The sequence below is a fragment of the Pan paniscus genome, chromosome 4 (genome assembly GCF_029289425.2).
Source record: "Pan paniscus chromosome 4, NHGRI_mPanPan1-v2.0_pri, whole genome shotgun sequence".
Lineage (NCBI taxonomy): Eukaryota > Metazoa > Chordata > Mammalia > Primates > Hominidae > Pan > Pan paniscus.
In genome coordinates this window covers 114,902,702-114,925,100 of record NC_073253.2, presented here as the reverse complement: position 1 = coordinate 114,925,100, position 22,399 = coordinate 114,902,702, and the positions used below count along the sequence as shown (strand labels likewise).

The window sequence follows — 22,399 nt, the reverse complement described above, 5'->3', positions numbered from 1 at the left end:
TCTATCTGGGAACCTGGAATCTTTCACATCAATCCCATTAAATCTCCCAAGACAGAAAAACCACATAGGCATCAAAGCTGTGTTCATCCAGTTTCACAAGCCTCATCATCTCTTGTTGGCCACATGCAGCTATTTTTAGGAAGATTCCATTTTGAACTGGAAACAAAGTCATGAGGGTGACAGTCACTTTGAGGGTCCCCCTTAGATATGGGCTTCCAGACTTACTAGAAAGCTCGCAAGAGGAAGGTCAGGAAAGGTCACCTTAACTCAGGGAAGCACAAGGAAGTACTTGCAGTCAAGATTTCACATTGTTCCCCGAACTCCTCAAGCAACTTGTGACTATTTGTACCTTCCCTTAGCTGCCTCTGCTGTGGTCCATCAGTAGGTTGCCAGATTTGGCCAATAAAAATATGATACCCAGTTAAATTTGAATTTCAGATAAACAACAGATAATTATTTTAATATAAGTATATCCTATGTAATACTTAGGCATACTTAGACTAAAAATGGACTCACTATTTTTTTGACCCTCAAATTTAACTAAACAGCCTGTATTTTATGTGTCAACCCTACTCATTGGAAATGGTGGAGGCTCACCAGGATCAGTAATAAGGACCCCAAAGATGCCCCAAATAATCCTTGACTTTTATTTATAGACTCTGAATTAGTAAGCATGAGCTTTTCATTCCAATTAACAGGCTGTAATGAATATCTTCAGTTTTAGGGCTTTATATACTTATCATAATCTTTCTTATTTTAAAGAGATGGTTATTTTTTCCAACCTTAATATCTCATCAAAAAGTATTCAAAAGTTCACTAGACAAATGAAAAACATGTATCTGAAAAATGAAGGCAAAACCCCTGGTGTTTAGCAAAAAAACAAAAACTACCAGGAAGACGGAAGAAAACTAACTTAATAAGCAAATCTCTCCAGGGATATTTCCATAGTTTGATGTTCTCCCACACTCTGAAAATATTATTGCATCAAGAATGTAGAACTGCTAACCAAATTTAAGGCGTCCTTACGATTCTATCAAATTGAGGATACTACTGTATCAACAAATGGGCCGAGTAGCTGACCCAGGGACCATGGCAGTTGGTGGAGCATATCCAAAGGCCTGAAATGGAACCAGGCAAGCTTCTTCTGTGCGTTTCCACCTGGGCCCCAATAATACTAAGCTCCTAGTACTTGCCAACTTTAAGTACTTTTCTATGTATCTCCATTTTTCCCTGATTATTTGGACTACATCCTAGACTTGACATTACGTGAACTGCATACAAGAAGCTATTTTCTATAAAAAGGGAGTAGGGGTAGTGGGAACCCTGAATCTGTAGCTGTTTTCCTTCATCCAGCTACATGGAGTTTTATAAAATAAAGGGTCAGTTTAGTTAACCTCTTCCATATAACAGTACCATGCTTGTCTTAAGAGATGTAAAAATCTAACATGATTTTTAACAGTTTTTGTGGCAAAACCATCGTCTCCCAGATGGTGGCAATAGAGCAAAGTAATTAAAGGCATGGATTTTGACTTGCTCTTATGTCTTGGAGGAGTCACTTGACATCTGTGTATTGTCTGTACTTATCTGCACTTATCTGTCACATGGGGTCAATAATTATACCTATTTTATAAGGATGTTGTGAAAATTACATGTGATAATATGTAATATTATCAAATATAAAGTATATATAATATATATAGTATATATAAAGTAGCTAGAGGAGTGCCTGACACACAGTAAGCACTCGGCAGATATTAACTATTAGCTATTGGAATTATTTCTCCATGAAAAGGACTATATTATCAGTGGATGACTCAGAGAGAGAGAGTGAATCACAGAATCACAGCATTTTGGAGGTGACCTAGTTCATACTCTATGTGAAAAAAGAAAATTATATGTGTGCATAGGAAAATGTCTGAAAGTTAGAATAGTAAATGGTTAATGAGGTCAACTTTGAGGACTAAAATAAATTGGGGAAGGAGTATGGAAAAAAATTAAATTTTACTCAATTTTTAAATCGTTTGAGTTTTTACAGTGAGACTTTCAATATATTGGTTGTGTGATTTTTTTTAAATGTGGCAGGATAAATGTTTTGAAGTTTTCCTGGTATGTCTGTGTTTTTTTTTTTTCTTTTTTTTTGGAATGGCTGGTATTTCTTTCATCTTTGGATAGAAAGAAATACCCCACTGAGTTAGCAGGCTGCAGGAAAGAGATGACAGAACAAAAATGAATGGAGAGAAAGGAGTCTAGGAAATGGGAAAAACTCACAATGACAGTATTTTGGAGAAAGGATATGATGAGGGAAAATGAGGCAAATGTCCTACCTTTATGAAGATAGGGACTCCCTGGGCTGAGGATGGAGGAAGGTCACAGGTGGCTGAACAAGGGAGCCGGGCAGAAAAGGACACACAAATAAGTGCAGAGCAATCATCCTGAGACACTCTGCTTGCCCCCATGCAAGGATGCATTTCCAGCAGCCAGCACTTCACCCGTGACTCCCCAGCAAGAATGACACTCAGGGGTGTCCCACCCAACTTATTCTGCATCCACTATGTCAGGACACTTATAAGCCCAGAGTTGTGGATGGCTCCAACACCTATAGGGGTGATAATGGTATGAAGGGGGATCGCCTGAACCCAAACTTCATGGGAAGAAACAGAACAACCTCAGAACTCCCCCAGGCCAGAGGTTTTCTGCACATGATTTCTGTCTGAAATCATGTGCCTTATCTGGAACAGGTGCACCTCACTGATCTTAGAATTTTTTCTTAGTAGCTGATGTGACTACAGTGTACAGTAACCTCATGACTACAGTGTACAGTAACCTCATGACTACAGTGTACAGTAACCTCAGGCATGAACAAACTCTTCCTCCACCTTTTGTATGCTTCAGACTAGTGTGGTCTGGTCTCAGATGAATTCAAGTCTGCAGAAAAAGAACAAAGTTCCCAGATGGTTCCAGGAGTTGTGCCCACATTTCCTTAGACCACTAAGGTGCTCATCCTAAGATGAAAATAGCATCTGCCTCCTAGAGTCATTCTTCAGACTGATTGCATGAGTCAAACAAAGCTTAGAAGAGTGCTTGGCTCATGATCAGTTCTCAGTAATATCTAGCTAAATTTATTATTATATGTCCCTCCTTATCAGAGAGGTTTGAAGATCAAACTCCCATGACCTCTAAAAAAAGATAAACTAGTTTACCTATTGACAGTGATTTTAGCCCTAGGTTTAATGAGCCATCAAAACTACTGTTGAAAAATAGGGGACTTTACAGTTTTGAAGAAGAAGTAGAATGCCTTGGAGAGGAAGAGCTTGGCCAAGAGACTTGGACAAATATTCCCCAGGAATGAGAAGAGAAGGGTCTGGGGACCCAGAAGCATGATCATCAAATTATAAATTCCCTGCAGTGGCATTTTAGGGGAACACTGGAAAGGGACAATAAATGCTCATAAGACTAGAATAACAAGTAGAAAGTGGTTTCAGGAGAAGATCACTTTTGTAGAGTGTGTATCAAAAGCAGAGAAGCTGGCAAAAGGACAAGTATGAGCAAGGAATGAAATAAAGGGGGTACCTGGTTCCTTCATTGAGTGAACCCAGCCCCATGGCCAGCAGGCCTCCAGGAAACACTTGCAGCCCTGGAGCTATCGATCATTCATCAACTTTTGAGAAAATACACCCAGCTCTGAGATCATCTCTTCAACACCATCTTTCCTTCTTGAGTTTAGTTTGACCTCCTCCCTCACCTTCAAGCTATGGACTAATGCTGCCTAGCAAGAAGAGTCATTCGTGTCCCTGGTCCTCTAGCTATCATGATTCACATTAGTGAAGTACAAAAGGCAGTGACCAAATAATGAGAAACAAGAGTGTATGAATAAGAAGAGATACGCATAAAGCAGCAGATTTTTGTGACAATATGGTCCATGTCAGCTGTATGTGTCTGGCACCACCTTAATTACTAGCATTCCTGGGAAAGAAGTTCTCAGAAGGCAGAGCCAGGCCATCTGGTTGCACAGTGCCCTCACACTCCACTCAGAGATCTCAATAACAGCTTCAGCCCCCAAGATCACTCCCTTTGTCTACTCACGGTTTTTGGATTCTCCTTTTCTCCACATTTGTTTTGAGGAGAGGCAGAAGGATGGAGGCCCAGGCCAGCCCAGATTCTCCCGAGGGCCCAACAGGATGCCTAAAATTAACCTGTTACCTTCTGGGCAGTGGCTTAGATCTCCCCATGTGGGTGAATTTTCCTTTCATCTGTGCTTCAAATTCCTGACAAACGTCATCCATGCTTCAAGTGTCTGACTGGAGGAAGCCTGTGGAAGGGGGCTAAAGGCAAGCAGCAATCCTTCAAACAGCCTGACACTTTCTGAGTCTCAGGAGAAGTCTACACAGTGTTCTATTAAATCCTGTTTGTTCCAGAGAAGTAATGGAAACAATTCAATTGTTCGATAATATTTTAATGGAAAATAAATTAGTCTACATGCATATGATGGAACAGTATCAAATTGTTAAATGGATCTTGATCCATGATTGACATAGATAAATCTTGAAAACATGTTGATTGAAGTAAAATATGTTTCATAATGTTATAACAATCATGTAAATAGTCACATGAATTCTAAATATTGCTATGGATATATACATGCAAGAAAATAATTAAAACATGGACTGGATATATGCAGATCTTTTATATTAGTTACCTCTGTGTGGGGGTGGGGGGGTAGTCCTAAAAATGTATGAAAAACAGTTATCATGAGTTTTAAAAGTATATAAGATGCATTATAATGAACTAAATTTCTTCATGGAATACATTATTTACATTTGATATCATCATTTATCTAGGAAATCCAAAATAATCCACAGGTAAAATAGTAAAAACTAATAATATAGTTCACCAAGGCACATGGTTACAAGATCAAAAATTTAAAAATCAATCAAGTCCCTCTACAATAGAAATAGCAAATTAGAAAATGTAAGAGAAAATACAATGCTATTTAAAATAGTACCAAGGGCTATATAAAGTATTTAGAGCTAAAAATATATGTAACATAACGTATAACTAAAAAGCTGTGTATGATTAAATTCTGCCCAATTCAAGGTTAAACACAACAATAAATGTTAACTATTATGATGCTCATGCTTCATGAGAAAACACTCTCTTCTCAAATAGCAGACAATTAAATGAGGGGGATTCAAAGACACACAGCATTCTAAATGTGAGCTAGCTCAAACCTTTTGATAACACATAAAGCCGAGGCCAGAGAAGTTAAGTTCCTTGATCCAAGGGCCCAATGTCCTGACTGCAAGACTAGCATTTTTCAGTAATTCACAAGACATAGTCAAAATTAGTACCCTGGAGGGAGAAAGTAATTATATGAATCATGTAATTACTCAAACTTAAGTGAAGAAATAGCTAACAAAATTCTAGATATTGAGAGAGAATTGAAGTGCAGAGTTTAAAATTTTACTAATCCGTAGGGAAACTGCAGACCATTTAAAGTATTTTATTAGACAATGGTGATAACCATTGAATACTTAGGAGAAATGCAATCTGGTTAACAAAGTCGAGAGACAACGGCAGGAGAAAGGAACACCTTTCTCAAAATGGCCATCAATTAGGGGATAGTTAATTATATTATGATTTCTCACTGGAAGTAAATAAATTACACTTGCTTAAAAAAATGGGATGAATCTATATTAAAGATCCATGTTAAATATCTATATTAAAGGCATTAAAAGATCTTCAACAAAAATGTTGATTTAGATTACACATAGTATGATACAATTTATGAATCAAAAATCTCTATAAAGCTACATATATCATATAAAACAGCTATGTATGTAAATACATGGACCTAAGATCTTGAAACCAAACAACTAACAATCAAAATCTCTGCAAAAGGAAGTAGGCTTGGGAGGAGAGTAGGGATAATTTGAAGGGGACTTTAATTTTATTTTTATACATTGATTACTTTAATATCATTTGCATTTTTATGATGACAATATTTCTATATTGCTCCTAAAATTTAAAAATATGTAGCTGGATGCTACTTTGAAAAATTAACTGAAATATTTTTTATCACTTCTCTTTGCTGCTGGATTTTTCCCCATCCAGTCAGCTAAGCACTTCAAGTTCATTGCATTAGGAAGATAAAGACCCAGCAGAAACAAAGGAGAAAAAAAGGAAAATTCTTGGCTATGGAATGTCAAAAGCAGAAACCACAGGAGAACAGAAAAGACTTCTGTGAACAAACAATAAATCTCACCTCAATTGTAGAAAGATTTCCCTGTACTAGAAGGTCAGAGACAGGGAGAAAAGTGTTGAGGGAGAAAGGTTAGCATGGCCAGGGACAAGGAAAACTACTTTAAAGACTATACATACGAGAAGAGAATCAGTATCTACAGACTAGCCAGCCTGCACTTGACCTGTACTCCAGCCACCACTCGCAATCACAGACACTTGGAGAAACTTAGAGAACTCTGCCTGCAGCTCGTTTGGAACCCATTCCATTAAGCATTTTATGCCTGCAGAACAAGCAAGAACTATATTAGACCCTTCTGTTGAACTCTCCATCTTTTAGAAACCTAAATCCTCCACATACTTCAGCAAAAAGGAGAAGAGAGAAGACTTAGATCATGTGGAAGATTTGGGGGGTCGGGGGGGCATGCCTGGAAGTGTGGCATTTATCTCTTCTACCATATTCTATCAGAAAGTTCTGCCACATGGCCCCACCTAACTGTAACAGAGGATAGGAAATATACTTTATGTAAATGCTCAGGAGGAAAAGAAATACAGATTTTATGAGCATATAGCAGTGTGACAGCCACAGATGGCATATCAGTATGGTGTGCCCAACTAAAAGCATCTTCAACAGTAATGACATTACTGTTTCATAAAGTTCAGATTTGAGAGGTAGGTGACTCAATGACTATGGGTCCCAGAGTTGGATTTTCTGTAATTCTTTTGGCTATCCCCTCATGTTTAAAAGACAGTTGTCATACCTGTAGGCATTACACCTTCCAAATCCACCTTCAAAAACAAGAAGGAGGGGGTCAGGGTTTTTCACCGTGAGCCACTCCCTTTTTATCAAAGAGGAAAATCTCTGCCAGAAGTTCCCCAGCAAACTTCCCCTTACTACTTATTTGGTAAAAATCACTCACTAAAAAAGTGGAATGAAGCAATATGACCAGCTTCAGTAAATCAAGATTCATCTCCTGAGGCTGTGCCCAGTAAAGCTCAAAACCTGAACAAAATCAGAGTTCAGCTAGCAGGAAGCAGAGAGTGATATTAGGACATGATCTACCAAAGATGGTAAGTGAAAAACACAGATGGGGATGTAGAAATCATTCCAAACCTCTCAGTCTTTGAAATAAGTATAATCAGCTAAACTCACCTACTAAAAAGCAGATTGAATATTGTAAATACAGCAAAACAGTTCTTAGACAAAAAGCATATTAAAGCAGACTAAATGGAATTTAAAGCAAGAAAGGAATTAATAGAGAAAAAGTGGGGGGAAATATTTGACAATAAGAAAACCCACCAAAAAAAGTACAAAACATAAATTTTCACATGACTTGTAATATAATTTCAAAATATATTAGCTAAATCTGTACAAATATAAGGAGAAATTGACAAGTTCACAATCATTGTAAAATACTTCAGGCTATACCAGAAACTGGAAGATCAGACTTAAAAATAGAAAGGATAAAAAATATTTGAATAAAATAAAGGAGACTGATTAACAGATATGCATATGAACTTGAATCCAATAGAGAATACACATTCTTTTCAAGTACATATGAAACACTTTTTAAATTGATTACGCACCAGGTTACAATAAAACTTTGGCAACTTTAAAATGTATTCCTATGTGATCACAGATTAAAAAGAATATCAGAATAGAAATTATAAAACATTTAGAAATAAATAACAATGAAAGTATAACACAAAACTTGTGGAATACTACTAAAATGGCATTTCAGAAAATTTGCATAGCTTCATATGCATTTATTTAAAAATAAGAATGATTAAAAATCAATAAGTTAATTGTTCAATAGATGCTGGAAAAAGAAAACATTGAGTAAACCTATAAAAGAAGGAAAGAAATAATAAAGGTATGATTAGAAAATCAAAAAAAGGAAATAATACAAAATATCAACACTACTAAAAGATTTCATTTTCAATTATTAAAATAACAAATCTCTGGCAACACTAATCAGTTGAACTAGGTGAGTAAATGTGCAAATAAAAAATTAGAAAAAAATGCAAACATAAGTACAATAGAAGATTTTTAAATCACAGACTACCATGATAAAACTATGAACTACTTTGTGTTATTAAATGTAATTTGTAAAAAATATAAATTTGTTTCCGGAAAAACTGAAAACTTTAAACAACAAATTGAAATAATAAGAAAAATTATTCTCAACCCTCTCTCTACCCAAGAAAAGAAAAATCCTACGTAAGGCTTTTAAAGAAAAACTTTACCTAAACTTCAAGCATTAAATGGGAGGGGAGGGGCCAAGATGGCCAACTACAAACAGCTGCAAGTCGGTGGCTCCCACCAAAAAGAATCAACACAGCGTGTGAATCCTGCACTGACTGGATAAAGAAAATGTGGTACATACACACCATAGAATACTATGCAGCCATAAAGAGGAACAAGATCATGTCATTTTCAGGGACATGGATGGAGCTGGAAGCCATTATTCCCAGCAAACTAACACAGGAACAGAAAACCAAACACTGTATGTTCTCAATTGTATGTGGGAGCTGAGCAATGAGAACACATGGACACAGGGATGGGAAAAACACACACTGGGGCCTGTTAGGAGGGAAGAAGGGAGAGCATCAGGATAAATAGCTAATGCATGCAGGGCTTAACACCTAGGTGATAGGTTGACAGGTGCAGCAAACCACCATGGCACATGTTTAGCTATGTAACAAACCTGCACAGCCTGCACATGTATCCTGGAACTTAAAATAAAATTAAATTAAAAAAAAAAAGGACTAAGTGAACTCCCATTCCACAGAAGCTCTTTCAGGGATGAGAGGAAAAAAATCATGGCATAGGAGATAGCTAATTTTGGTTTAAAAAAAAAATGGACAAGGGTAATGTAAGAAAAAAAATTATACTCTGATTTTATTTGTGAATAGTCATAGAAATCCTAAATTTCTTAATAGCAAAGTGAATTCAAAAGCTTAGTAAAAGAAAACAATAATGGTAAAATGAGGTTTATTTCAGGGAGGCCAGGATGGTTCATTATCCAAAAACCTATGATGCATTACACAAAATTAACAACTAAAGGAATTAAATCATCTGAATAGATGCATCAAACCCACATAAAATTCAACAATCATTCTCACCTTTTTTTAAAAATTAGGTTATTTTTATGGTCACTATTATTTTATATTGTACCAGAGGTCCTAGCCTGTTCAGTAACAGAAGAAAAATAAAAGTGCCATCTAGAAATAAAAAGGAAAAAACTAATTCTTTTTATTTGTATTAATATGATTGAATATAGAAAAATACAGAATACTATATAGAAATACTTACACCTGAAAAATTTCCAAAAGGTTGCTAGATGTGAAATGAAAATTTAAAATATGCATCAGTAATAACCAATTCTAAGATATAATAGAAAAAACATACCATTTACAAGGAGAATGAAAAGAAAAGATATCGTGGACTGCATCGAATAAAAATTGTATATAACATTTGTGCAGAAAAGCATTAATCATTATTGAAGAAAAAAGAAAGAAAAAAAATGCTTGAACAAAGAAAGAAATACACCACGGCAGTAACTACTAAACTGAAATATCTATATAATTCAGCACAGCAATGGATGTCTGGGTATACATTCTAGAGAGAGACTCACATTCTGTGGTAATAGAGGAAATTTGGATGCAACTAAAATTTCATCAAAAAGACAATAAATAAAAAGTTGGCATATTCATAGAATGAACTATAATACAGTAGTAAAAATTAGTTAACTACAGATATGTGTATGACAATGGATAATCTTAAAAACCTGTTTTTTAATAAAAACATGTTGAAAACTAATAATGAAGTACAATAGTATGTGAAACTTTCAAGATATTCAAAACATTTTATATATTTATATAATAGTATTAAACATGCACAGAAGTATTAAAAATACTCAAAATCCATATGTAAGGCAATGGAACAGGGGACTATGGCTGTATTGGTAATCATTTTTACTTCAAAGCCATCTGAAGCAAACGTAGAAAAATGCTAAGCTTAATAAAGCGGGATGATGGAAACATAGGTATGTAGTGGAGTTTGTCATGGTCTCATATGAAATGTGGTATCCAGCCTTGAAAAAATTGTCACACGGAAGTCTACTCAAACCCAGGAGCTTGGCTATTGCTGCCTCTGGAAAAGGCTGGTAGATATCTTTAGTGCTGATGTAAAACTTCGTTCACAAACCACTGGAGAGATAGATGAAAATAATGAAAAGGGCTGGGCGCCGTGGCTCACGCCTGCAAACCCAGCACTTTGGGAGGCCCAGGCGGGTAGATCACTTGAGCCCAGGAGTTCGAGACCAGCCTGACCAACATGGTGAAACCTCATCTCTACTAAAAAAAATACAAAATTAGCTGTGTGTGCTGGCACATGCCTGTAATCCCAGCTACTTGGGAGGCTGAGGCAGGAGAATCACTTTAATTCAGGAGGCAGAGGTTGCAGTGAGCCGAGATCATGCCATCGCACTCCAGCCTGGGCAACAAAAATGAAACTCCATCTCAAAAAAAAAAAGAAGAAGAAGAAGAAAAAGGAAAAGGAAAAAAAAAGAAAATGATGAATAGATAGGTAGATTAATTTGTTAATTAAATAATATATCCAGGGAAGGTTTGAAACACAACCTTTATTACGTATGATGTTTACATGTTAGACTGAGTGCTGGTCCCTCATCTGCTTCATACCTTGGGCAGTCTGTCTGCTACTATCTCCATGGCTCTTTCTTCTCCCTGGAAGTGAAGAAAACAATTGAGGCAGAAGAGGAAGAGGCAAGAAACAATACAAGCATTGCTAGTCAGTTACCCTTCACCTTTGTTTTGAAGCTCAGAGTCATGCAACCCACAGTGAGTTCATTTCCAGATCAAATGCAGCAAAATGAAGGTTCTGAAACATTTCCAGTTCTCTTGGTGTCTCATCAGGATGATGTTGTTACCTCTCCAAATTCCCCTTTTCCCCAAGGGCTATATCCATGGGCTCAGGTGGGATCCCAGCTCAGGCCAAAGGCTCTCAGACTCCACACCTCTGATCTTGCTGGCATCCTGTCCTTTCAGGCCAATCCTGGCCCTTGAGGTTACACTGAGCTTCCGCTGCCTAGAAGAGCTGCAGCACTTCCTCTTAGAATTGAGGACAATGATGGAGACATTGAGAAAGTTCCCAGTCAATGCTCTTCACCTTGTCATCTAAGCAAATGGAGGACAATTCCCCCAGAAGCACCAGGTGCACAATAAGTTGATGTGGCTGCAGAGCCACCAGGTGACCCAGTGCATCCCTGCAGCTCCTTCCCTTGGATTCCTCTGGGCCCTCACAACACAGCCTCAGAAAACTGCAAGTCTCACTCCTTACCTCTTGCAAGAGAAGGCCACACCATCTTCCAGTATCTTCTGGCCCATAAGTCTCAGCTGCTGTGTGAAAATCAAACCAAAGAAAGACACTTCTTAGTTAATGCGACTTTTGAAATTCTCAGAATTTCCTGCAGGAGCTGGAAAGGTCAAGACAAATCCTGACTTACAATCGAGACTTTATTAGATGCCTAGGCAAGAAGCAGGGATCCCAGTTATGTCCCCCTCCATTGTTCCCTCAGCCAATAAAGCCCCCAAATCTTCCTTAGAGAGACCTAAGCCTGAACTGGGGAGACAGTACTGGCTCGGGGAAGCCATTGCTCCCTCAGCAGACCCACAACCCAGGCTTTGCTCACTTCCTGTCCTTTGGAGAATGAAACACACAGCCTGGACATTGGCTCCAGGATCTCCTCAGGCCAAGGTCTTCTTCTGTGGGCTGCCCCTCCTCCTCCTTTGCTTCTGGTTTCTCTTCCTCCTCCTTCTCATTTCCATTTTCCTCCTCCTGCTCGTCTTGGGTGCTCTCTGATTCCATGTTGCCTGTCAGCTGAGCCATGGTGAGATGAAAGACGTGGCAGCTGAAGCCCTCTCTGATCCCAAACTGCACATGCTCCTGGAGGGCTTCCATGGTGGTGAACACCCGGCAGCAGGCCATGCACCTGAAGCCGTTCTCCATGGTCACCAGCCAGTCAGGAGTCTTGGCCCTGGGTGTGTCCTCAACGGTGGGTGAGCCTGGCAGGCTGTCTGATTCTGTCCTTTCCTCATGCTCTTTCTCCTCCCCACTGGGCTCACTGTCAGACAGGAGGTTTCTGGTGGACACATCAGAGGGGGGAGTACCTACCCTCACAACCTCAGAAAGGGTGACTTCTTCCATCCTTGGCTGCTTTTCTAAGGACTCCGAAGTTTCCTCTGTCTCCCAGGAGACAGCCACACCTTTGTTCATTTGTACCTGCATGTAGTATATTTTCATGCCCCTTTCCTCTTTGTTTACACACAGAGAGGACACACAAGTCTTATAGGATGAATGGAACGACAAGGAGACATGTTGTGAGCGGGGAGGAGTCTCTCCTCGTTCCTGAACCTGGGCCAGGGGTGATTGAGGCTGGGGGCTGTCTCGATGTATTCTCTGGATTCCTGGGAAAGGAAATTAGAAACATGAGCAGATGCATGGGCCATGCTAGGAGCTGAGGGAATGTAAGTTAAATATGTGTGGTGCAGGAGACAGGGACTGTGGTGAGATGCAGCTGTGTGGTGAGCTTGGTATTTGTTGTTCATATTGTGGGGTAGTGATTCTAGTGTCATTTGCGTGTAGGGATGTTGGTGGGGTGTCCATATATAGGGGTGTGGAGTATGGTGGTGAGGACCGCAGCATATGTGGAATGTCGGCAGCATGTGTGTGCTATGAGGATGTGAGTTGGTGCAATCATTGATGTGTTATTTGTGGAATGTGGGAGGTAGTGTGGGAGAATGGCACTGCAGGTCATGCATTTGGGTGGTGTGTGTGCAGAAAGTGTACCTGTGGAGCGTGTGGCTGTATGTGTGAGGTGTGTGGGCCTGAGCTACAGTCCTGCTGCAGTGCTGGAGGCCTGGGCTGAGGAACTCTGTCTTTCTCTGGAAGGCAAAGGCAGAGCCCAAATAGTTCCGATGAAAGTGCTTAATCTGGTCCTGTGGCCCTACACCCCAACAGCAGACTTTTCCGTCCTCTGCTCCCTGATTGCCTGACTGCACACCAGGGCTCATGCTCTCCTACACTGAGCTTATATCCATGCTCTTCTAACAGCTCTGTCATCTTGCCCAGACACCTCTGCAGAGCTCTGATCATATCCAACTGCCCTGGGTTTCTTCTTAGCCTCATCCTTGGATCTATGGGCCTCCTGCCCCCTACCCAAGAAGCCCTGCACCCAATCCCATGCCTAAGGAGTCCAGCACCCAAAAAGTCTCATACCCATAGCACCCTGCATCCAGAGTCTCATGCTCAAGGAACCTCACACCCAGAGAATCTCACATCCAAGGAGCCCCACACCCAAAGAGTGTCACACCGAAGGAGCCCCAAACACAAAAAGCCCCACTCCCAAAGAGTCTTACACCCAAGCAGCACTGCAACCAAAGAGTCTCATGCCCACAGAGCCCCACACTCAAATATTTTCATGCCCAATGAACCCCACAGCCAAGGAGCCACGTGCCCAAGGAACCCTGCACCCTTACCACTGTGGATGAGCTTGCGTGAAGAAGAAACGCAGGAGAAGTATTCGGAGGTAGAAGTAACTTCTCCCACCCCTTGGCTCCAGCCTTTGGCCACTCTAGTGGATCCAGGCTGCAGGGCATCCTCTTGGGACTTTGACATTCCTGAGAAAGGTATGAAGGGGCACAGAGATATGATGGATGGGGAATGTTTGTGCATCATTTACCATCCAACAAATACTTACTGAGTGGCTGACATATGTCAGGTGTAGTGAACACACATGGTTTGTGAGACAGGCTTCTGGTGGATACTCCAGTATTTAATTACAGTCAACAGGTATTTTGATAGTGTATCAATAGGAACATAGGCCTGTGTGGTGACTATGAATACGTCTGAAGTGTAAGTGTGATACATACCAGATAGCCTTTGATATGTGTAGATTTGTGTGGGTATATTGTAGAAATATGTGTCTGTGTCTGTGGAGTTTGTGTGCATAGTTTTGTGTTTACAACCCTGAAATTATGCAATATGTAACTTTTCCTGATTATTTGGTGTGGCTTGTATTTATAATGTACATTAATTCATTCATCTGGCAATATTTTCATGAACAGCTACCATGAATCAGACACCAGTCCACTCTTCTAGGCTCTAGAAATACTGAACAAAACAGTCCTTCTTCTAAGTGGACTTTCCATTCTAGACAAGGAAGACAGACATTAAGCAGAAATATATAAGTATATCATAGGTCAGCTCATTATGAATATATAAGGGTCATCAGATTTAGCAAACAAAAATAGCTGATGCCAAGTTAAATTTGAATTTTAGATAAATTACAAATAATTTTTTTAGTGTAAGTATGTCCCATGCAATATTTGTCATACTTATTTTTAGTGTCAGTATGTTCCATACCATATTTGGGACACACTTATACTAAAAAATCATTGGTGGTTTATCTGATATTCAAGTTTAACTGAACATCCTGTATTATATCCGGCAACCCTAATAAGGGGATGGTGGTGAATCTTTGTTTCATTGTGGTCTATGCAAAGCAGGCCTGGCTCTGCTACACAATGTGTTGCAGATACGGCATGTATGATGTGTGACTGGCTCTTAAAGAGGTATTTAGAGATAGTTTAACATAGCTGTGTTTGTGTGAGAGTTGAGGGGACACACACACACACTCCCCACACACAAGAAATCTCTGCAGGAAGAAAAGACTGTCACACACATGGGTTGTGTGAGTATGTAATAGAGGAATGGCATGTGTATATAACTATATCCACTGTGTGTGGAGGTGTGTGACTCTTTTTCTGTATCAGAGTATATATGGGCATATGAGTGACTGTCTCCTGGAATACCCTTAACAAAAATTCGGTATACACTGTTATGTGTATTGAGTGTTGCCCAGGCCCAGGCATGGTGATAGGAAGTTCACCCCGCAGACGCCACCACTGTGCTCCCATTATCTCCAGTCCTCCCCCTCCCAACACACACACACACGTGCACACACAGACACACACACACACACAGGCAGACAAAACATTCTGAAATGTAAGGGTAGATGAAGGAGAGGAAAACCATTGCCTTCCCCTTCCTGTCCCAGCCCCCTGCTCTCCATGCCTACTCTCCAGGCCTCCATTCCCAGGGCTCAACCTACAGGTCTTTACGACCTTCGGCCTCATAGGCGCTGCTGAGCTCTAATCGGGGCAGAAGCCTCCAGGGCCATCTCTGGGGCAGGCTCCTTTCTGCCCTGTCTCCTGCATGTGAGCATCCCCCTTTCAGGATAAGTGGCTTGTTTACATTTAATACATGCCATTATCATGCAGCCTGGGAAGTAAATTGACAGCGATCTGAGGCCCTTACCCTGTGCTTCATTTCCTCTGGGAAGTCCCACACCGTGGATTCACAAACTCTATTGGATTAATTGGTTAATTCTTCCCGCTGAAGCAATCAAACCTCCGTGGTTTCACTATGACGCCATCCCTAAACAAGTGTTTAATCTACTTTCTAACAAGCATTTCACTTCTCAAGATATTTTTCAACAAGGCCTTTAACTCATTTGGCTACTCTCGTTTCTGCTAAAAGGTGTAGTGCAAATCATAGATTTCTACCAGCACCCTTCACACCTTCCACCTCAGTCACCCCAGAGAAAGAGCAAATAAAGAGAACACGAGAGAAAGACGAGACTCAGGCTGCATCACTGGGTCTTTGTAAGTGGGTCTCCCGCCTGCCTGAGACTGGCATAGTTCCAGGTACCAGCAGCCCCAGAACAAAAGTTCTCAGCCCAGCAGGGTTGGCTTTCTGTGTGCCAGTGGCATATGAACTTCCTGTCCGTCTCACATCTGGGTACCCTCAAGATGGATGTGCGGGCATCAGCCAACAGCCAGGTCTTCCCCTCCCTACTGCATAGGTGGTATATTCTCCTCAGTTTCTCCTCCCTAAAGAAGGCTCAGGCTGGCCGGGAGCGATGGCTCACGCCTGTAATCCCAGCACTTTGGGAGGCCGAGGCAGGTGGATCATGAGGTCAGGAAATCGAAACCATCCTGGCTAACACGGTGAAACCCTGTCTCTACTAAAAATACAAAAAAAAAAAAAAAAAATTAGCCGGGCGTGGTGGTGGGCGCCTGTAGTCCCAGCTACTCGGGAGGCTGAGGCAGGCGAATGGCGTGAACCTGGGAGGCGGAGCTTGCAGTGAGCCGAGCTCACACCACTGCACTCCAGCCTGGGCAACAGAGCAAGACTCTGTCTCAGAAACGAAAAAAAAAAAAAAAAAGGAGGCCGAGGCAGGTGGATCAGGAGGTCAGGAGATCGAGACCATCCTGGCTAACACGGTGAAACCCCGTCTCTACTAAAAATACAAAAAATTAGCCGGGCGTGGTGGTGGGCACCTGTAGTCCCAGCTACTCGGGAGGCTGAGGCAGGAGAATGGCGTGAACCCGGAGGCGGAGCTTTCAGTGAGCCAAGATCGCGCCACTGCACTCCAGCCTGGGCGACAGAGCGAGACTCCGTCTCAAAAAAGAAAAAGAAGAAGGCTCAGGCTGGCCAGTGACGCTTGTGCCCCAGAAAGTTTGCCCCGCACATACCTCCTCCCTTCTCAGCGGTTTCCTGGGACTCTTCATTTTCCAAATGTTTCCTCTTTTGTCGTCGTTTCATGATATCAGCTAGAAGAGTTTCTAGAAGATGCTTAATGTCCACCTCCCACTTTTTCCTGTAGATTGGCCCTTCTTGGCTCTCAGGAAATTCATTAAAAAGATTCAGTACGAATAAACGTAGTTGAATCTCCGAGATAGCTAAAGAACTCAGACCTCTTAGTGAAGGAGCAGCACTGCCCAGTGCCCACTACACTGCAGGACTGTTAAGGTTCAAAGGTCACCAGGCCCACCGCAGATTCTCTGACCTCAATGATGACATCACGGCGTTCTACGGACCTAGGTCCAACACAGTCTGTGCAACTGCAGAGACGTCGTTTTCAAAAACAATTCCTTTTTTCCAATAGAAGTCCTCTAATGAATTCAACTCTCCCGTATTTCAAATGTGGCAGAATATTTTGAGATGTTAACATGTTCTGTTTAATTTTTTTCTTTTCTCCTTTTTTTTCACCCTTTCCCTTCTGGACTCAAGCAGGTAGCAGGCTTTGTGTTCATTGCTCAGAGGAGGGGTGTGGCAGGGCTGAAAGCAGCAATAGCATGTTAATCATCTTGACTTTTCTTTCTTTTTTTTTTTTTTGTTGTTGTTTTTATTTTGTTTTGTTTGTTCAGAGACAGGGTCTCTCTCTGTTGCCCAGGCTGGATTGCAGTGGTGTGATCATAGGGTCACTTCAGCCCCTAGGCTCAAGTGATCATCACACTTCAGCCTCCCGAGTAGCTGGGACAACAGGCACCAGACACGAGGCACCACACCCGGCTAATTTTTTTTTTTTTTTTTTTTTTTTGAGAAACAGGGTCTCAGTATGTTGCCCAGGTTGGTCTTGAACTTCTAGCCTCAAGCTATCCTCCTGCCTCAGGCTCCCAAAGTGCTAGGATTGTAGGCATGAGCCACCACACCCCACCTGACTTTTATTTCTAAAATCTCAAACTCTGTAGGAAAGAGGAAAGTTAGCAGAAACATAACGGAAGCAGGATTTTTTTTAATTAGGCATGCCCGCTTCTTGCTCTACTATAGTGTTGAGAGGTACTGATTAGGTCAGAGAGAGAGAGGGATCTTCAAACTATGGAGGAGAGGAGCCCTCTAAAATGTGGCTGAAGAGGTACATGTGGCAAAAACTTCAAGAAGGGCTGCCTGTATTATGCGTACAGGCAGAATCATGGCGACCTATCTCACACATGGCATAGGAGCCACACCACCTAAAGACTCCCTGGCAGCTGAGCTGATGGGCATCTAAACTTCAGCTGTATGCTCCAATAACCAGAGACTATGCTCTCACCCCACCCTCAAAACCTCAGCCCTGTATGAATTCCAAATAGGGAGGGGTGGAAATCCAAACAGGACATCAACAGAACCAAGGCTTAAATTACAAATTAAATGGAGTTACATAAGAAAATTGCATACTATTTCCTGCACATCTCTGCTCATGGGCTGAAATGTGTACCAGTTATAAGTGGCAACCCATCTGGAACTTCCTGATACCAATCTAAAATTAGAGACACCTTATTTGGGGCAGTGGCCCCAGTCCAGTGGGACTATTAGTTGACAAGTATGAGGGGGACTCCCAGAAATCACTGCATTAAAAAAGCAGTAGAAATACCCAGAGGACCAAGATGGGCCCAAATTTGAAAGGGCACTGCAGACTGTCCCCAGGCAGAAGGAGAATGAAGATAGGGCAAATGTAGCCTTGTAAAAAATTGCCGATGAGATTAAATCTCCAGTTTCTTAAAGAATCCCTAAAAAAGAGGGGCCAAAGAGCATTTTTTTGGGTGGTAGAAATTTTCAAACTAAAGTAGAGAGAATTGTGTAATAGGAATGCAGCTTCATGTACACATAATCCAGTTTCAACAGTTATCAGTATTCTGCCATTCTTGTTCCAACCACCATACACGCAGACTTTTAGTCTTTTGTTCATTTCTTTTTATTCAGGTGTTTGAGATAGAGGAGTGGGGGACTTGCTGTATTTTAAAGCAAATTCCAGACATTATGTCATTTCTCCTTGAATGCAGCAGTATGTACCTACAAAGATATGAACTTTTAAAAAGCATAACAGAAATATCATTATCTCACCAAATGAACTTAATCATAATTCTTTTATATAATTTCATAACCAAGCCATACTCAATTTCCTCCAAATATGCTAAAATATCTTTGTATAACTGTATTGTTGAGATCAAGATCCAAACAAAGTCCACACATTGTGATTGGTTGATACATCTTTTAGTCTATAACAGTTCTCCCTCCCTTTTTAAGGCATTCACCTGTTGGAAAAAACTAAGTAATTTATCTTCTAGAATTTTCCACAGTTTGGAAATGGTTAATTGTATTCTTGTGATGTTATCTAGATGTTCCCCTATGAGCTGAATTGCCTTATAAACAGGTAGTTAGGTCTAGATAATTGATTAGTTTTAGATTCAGTGACATGGGAAGCTTGCAGAGTTTTGCAGGAGAAATTACATTTGAAAAGATCACTCTGGTAACTATGTTGAGAATAGACTTTTAGAAGGCAAAGGCTGAATCAGAGAGAACAGTGGGCCTATTGCAATAATCCAGGAGAGAGATGAGACTGGTTTGGATCACAATGTTAGATGTGAAAATAATGGATAGTGGTCATCTTCTGGATGTATTTTGTAGGAAGAGACAACAGAATTTGCTGAAAGATCAGATATTTTCCAGAAGCTAGGCTTGTGGACTCCTTCATCTGGTACCCCACCAAAAGAGGCCATTCTACATCTGCCCCTGAAGTCATAACCTTCATGTGGGGAACATGTGGGGACACTAGATCAAAGGAGCCTCCTCTTGTAGCCGACAAAGATGGCTGTTTGCTCCTCCCTCTGACCTCCCACTCTGGCTTTCCTCTGTTCCTCTTTGACTTCCCCCACCACCAGTTTCATCATCAAAACTCCTTCTGATCCTTGAAGAGTCAGGGAAAAAATGTCCACCAGGTGACCAAATATTACTTAGGGGTAGGAGTCACAGTCCTGGAAGACATACCCCAAACTGTTCACTTTCCTTACCTCTGAGTCAAGAAGGAGGATGAGAGGAACAGGTGCAGAAGATAATGAAAGAGAACTCTACTCCTTATATTTCATACTCTGGATGGTTAGAATTCTATAACAAAAATGTACCAACATATAACTTGTGTAACTAAAAATATACACATATTAAGAACAAACCAGCGAGCCTGCCACTCCTAGAAAATTGACAATATTAAGAATAAAGCAGAAGATATAATTACAGACCCTGCAGACATCAAAAAAATAGCAAGGAAACCCCACAAACAAAGCTATGGACATGAATTTGACAACTTAGATGAAATGGACAAATTTCTCAAAAAACACAAACTGCTACAACTCGCTCAATATGAAATAAGTAAATTTCATGCCCTATAACTATAAAGGAAATTGAATTTGTAATTGTTAAACTCCCAAAAAAGAAATCTCCATGACTACATGGTTTCACTGGGAAATTCTGTCAAACGTTTAAAGAAGAATTAACATTAATTCTACACAATCTCTTCCAGAAAAAGAGGAAGAGAGATGATTTCTCAATTCATTTTATGAAGTTAGTAATACCCTGATACCAAATCAGACAAAGATAGCAACAAAAAAGAAAACTAATACCAATATTCCTAATAAATATAGATGCAAAAATTCTTAATAAAATATTAGAAAACAGAATTCAGCAATATGTATAAAGAATTACATACCATGACCAAGTGGGGTCTATTCCAAGGATGCAAGACTGATCTATTCCAAGGATGCAAGACTGATTAACCTTCAAAATTCAATCCATATAATCCACTGTATTTATAGGCTAAAAAAGAAAAATCGCATAGGCTGAAGAAGAAAAGAAAATCAACTGATGCAAAACTTTTTAAAGCATTTTAAAATATTCATTCTAGCTGGGTTGGTTTGGTACTCCTATAGTCCAAGCTACTGGGGGGCTGAGGTGAGAAGATCACTTGAGCCCAGGAGTTTGAGGCCATCCTGACAACACAGCAAGACCACATATCTTTTTTTTTTTAAAGTTGTTCTTATAAAAATAGGAATAGAGAGGAAATTTCACAACTCAGTAAAGAGAATCTACATAAAGCCTACCACTAACATTGATGGTAAAACTGAATGTTTTTCTCCTAAGAACAGGAACATGGCAAAGCTGTCTACTCTCAATGTTCTTAATAATAATGCTCTTAGCATAAAACTGGATGTTCAAGCCAGTGCAAAGGGCAAAAAAAGGAAAACAAAAGTGACACAAGAGAGAATGAAAGAAATAAAACTTCCTATTTCCAGGTGACATGATTGTGTAGAAAATCCCAGAAAATCTACAGAAAGAAGAGGAGAAGGAGGGGGAGGAGAAGGAGGAGGAGGAGGAGGAAGAGGAGGAACAAAGGTAGAGAAGGAAGAAAAAAGAAAAAAGAAAGAGAGAGAGAGAACTTCTATAAATGAATGCAGCAAAGTTACAGGGCAGAAGATAAAATTACATCAATTGTATTTCTATATATTAGCAACAGACACGTGAACACCAAAATTAAAACAATACCACTGGCCATGCAGAGTGGCTCATGCCTGTAATTACAGCATTTTGAGAGGTGGAGGCGAGAGAATCCCTTGAGCCCAGGAGTTCCAGACCAACCTGGACAACACAGCAAGAACCCTTCTCTACAAAAGAAATTTTTAAAAATTAGCTGGGGGTGGTAGCACATGGCTCTGGTCCTAGGTACTCGGGAGGCTAAGCACATGAAATGATATTCAATATCATTATCCATTGGGAAAATGCAAAGTAAAACCACAGTGTATCACTACACAACTATTGGAATGACTACAATAAAAAAGTGACAACATCAAATATTGATGAGGATGTTGCATCATTCATACATTGCTGCTAGAAATGTAAAATGTTATAGCCAAAAGTATGGCAGCTGAAACATATAACTACCTTATTACCCAGCAATTACATTATTGGGCATTTATCCCAAAGAAATGAAAAACCTGCATACAAAAACCTACATAACAGCTTGTTCATAATAGCCAAAAACTAGAAACAACTCAGATGCCCTTCAAGGGGTGAATTATTAAACAAACTGTGGTACTTTCTTACTTTGAATACTACTTAGCAATAAAATGGATCAAACTTGGATGAATCTTCAGAGAATTACGCAGAGAGGGGGGAAAAAAAGTCAATGACAAAATGTTATATACTGTGTAATTCCACTTATAAAACATTCCTGGAATAAGGAAAGTATAAAAATGAAAAATCAATTAATGGTTGCCAGTGGTGAAAGAGGGGGTGAGAGTGAGAGAAAAGCAAATGTGGCTATAAAAGAGCAACATGCAATATGGCTATGAAAGAGCATCCCACTGCCACTCACACCATGGGGTGTGGCTCCTCTTCCTTTGGAAAGGGGAGAGAAGAGTGGGAAAGACTGCATCTTGTGGTTTGAGTGCCAGCTCAGCTGCACAACAATAGGACACCAGGTAA

General features: G+C 40.3%; 1 protein-coding gene across 3 annotated transcripts; it reads right to left on the bottom strand.

Annotated features, from left to right (window-relative positions):
• Positions 1–1,720: 1,720 nt before the first annotated feature.
• FAM170A (family with sequence similarity 170 member A) lies at positions 1,721–19,863 on the bottom strand. 3 transcript variants are annotated; one of them, XM_003826705.5, is made up of 7 exons: positions 16,858–19,863; positions 13,798–13,938; positions 11,952–12,726; positions 11,600–11,658; positions 10,942–10,986; positions 9,554–9,577; positions 1,721–8,083 (listed from the first exon to the last, which is right to left on the bottom strand). In XM_003826705.5, exons 1-4 carry the CDS (start codon positions 16,925–16,927, stop codon positions 11,652–11,654), a joined length of 993 nt encoding a protein of 330 aa, XP_003826753.3. In that variant the 5' UTR covers positions 16,928–19,863; the 3' UTR covers positions 1,721–8,083; positions 9,554–9,577; positions 10,942–10,986; positions 11,600–11,651. The 3 variants fall into 3 exon arrangements, with proteins under 3 accessions (XP_003826753.3, XP_063460673.1, XP_054968541.1); XM_063604603.1 differs by lacking the exons at positions 1,721–8,083; positions 9,554–9,577 and having other exon boundaries at positions 10,866–10,986; positions 11,600–11,655; XM_055112566.2 differs by lacking the exons at positions 1,721–8,083; positions 9,554–9,577 and having other exon boundaries at positions 10,866–10,986; positions 12,434–12,726.
• Between the last annotated feature and the right edge of the window lie 2,536 nt (positions 19,864–22,399).

What these genes read in the sequence shown, in the direction of transcription:
- FAM170A (XM_003826705.5), bottom strand. Translation starts at nt 16,927, where the DNA reads ATGAAACGACGACAAAAGAGGAAACATTTGGAAAATGAAGAGTCCCAG. An exon ending in AACCGCTGAGAAGGGAGGAG is followed by an intron (nt 13,939 to 16,857) that starts GTATGTGCGGGG and finishes TACCTTTCTCAG; the next exon opens with GAATGTCAAAGTCCCAAGAG. An exon ending in ACGCAAGCTCATCCACAGTG is followed by an intron (nt 12,727 to 13,797) that starts GTAAGGGTGCAG and finishes TTCCTTTCCCAG; the next exon opens with GAATCCAGAGAATACATCGA.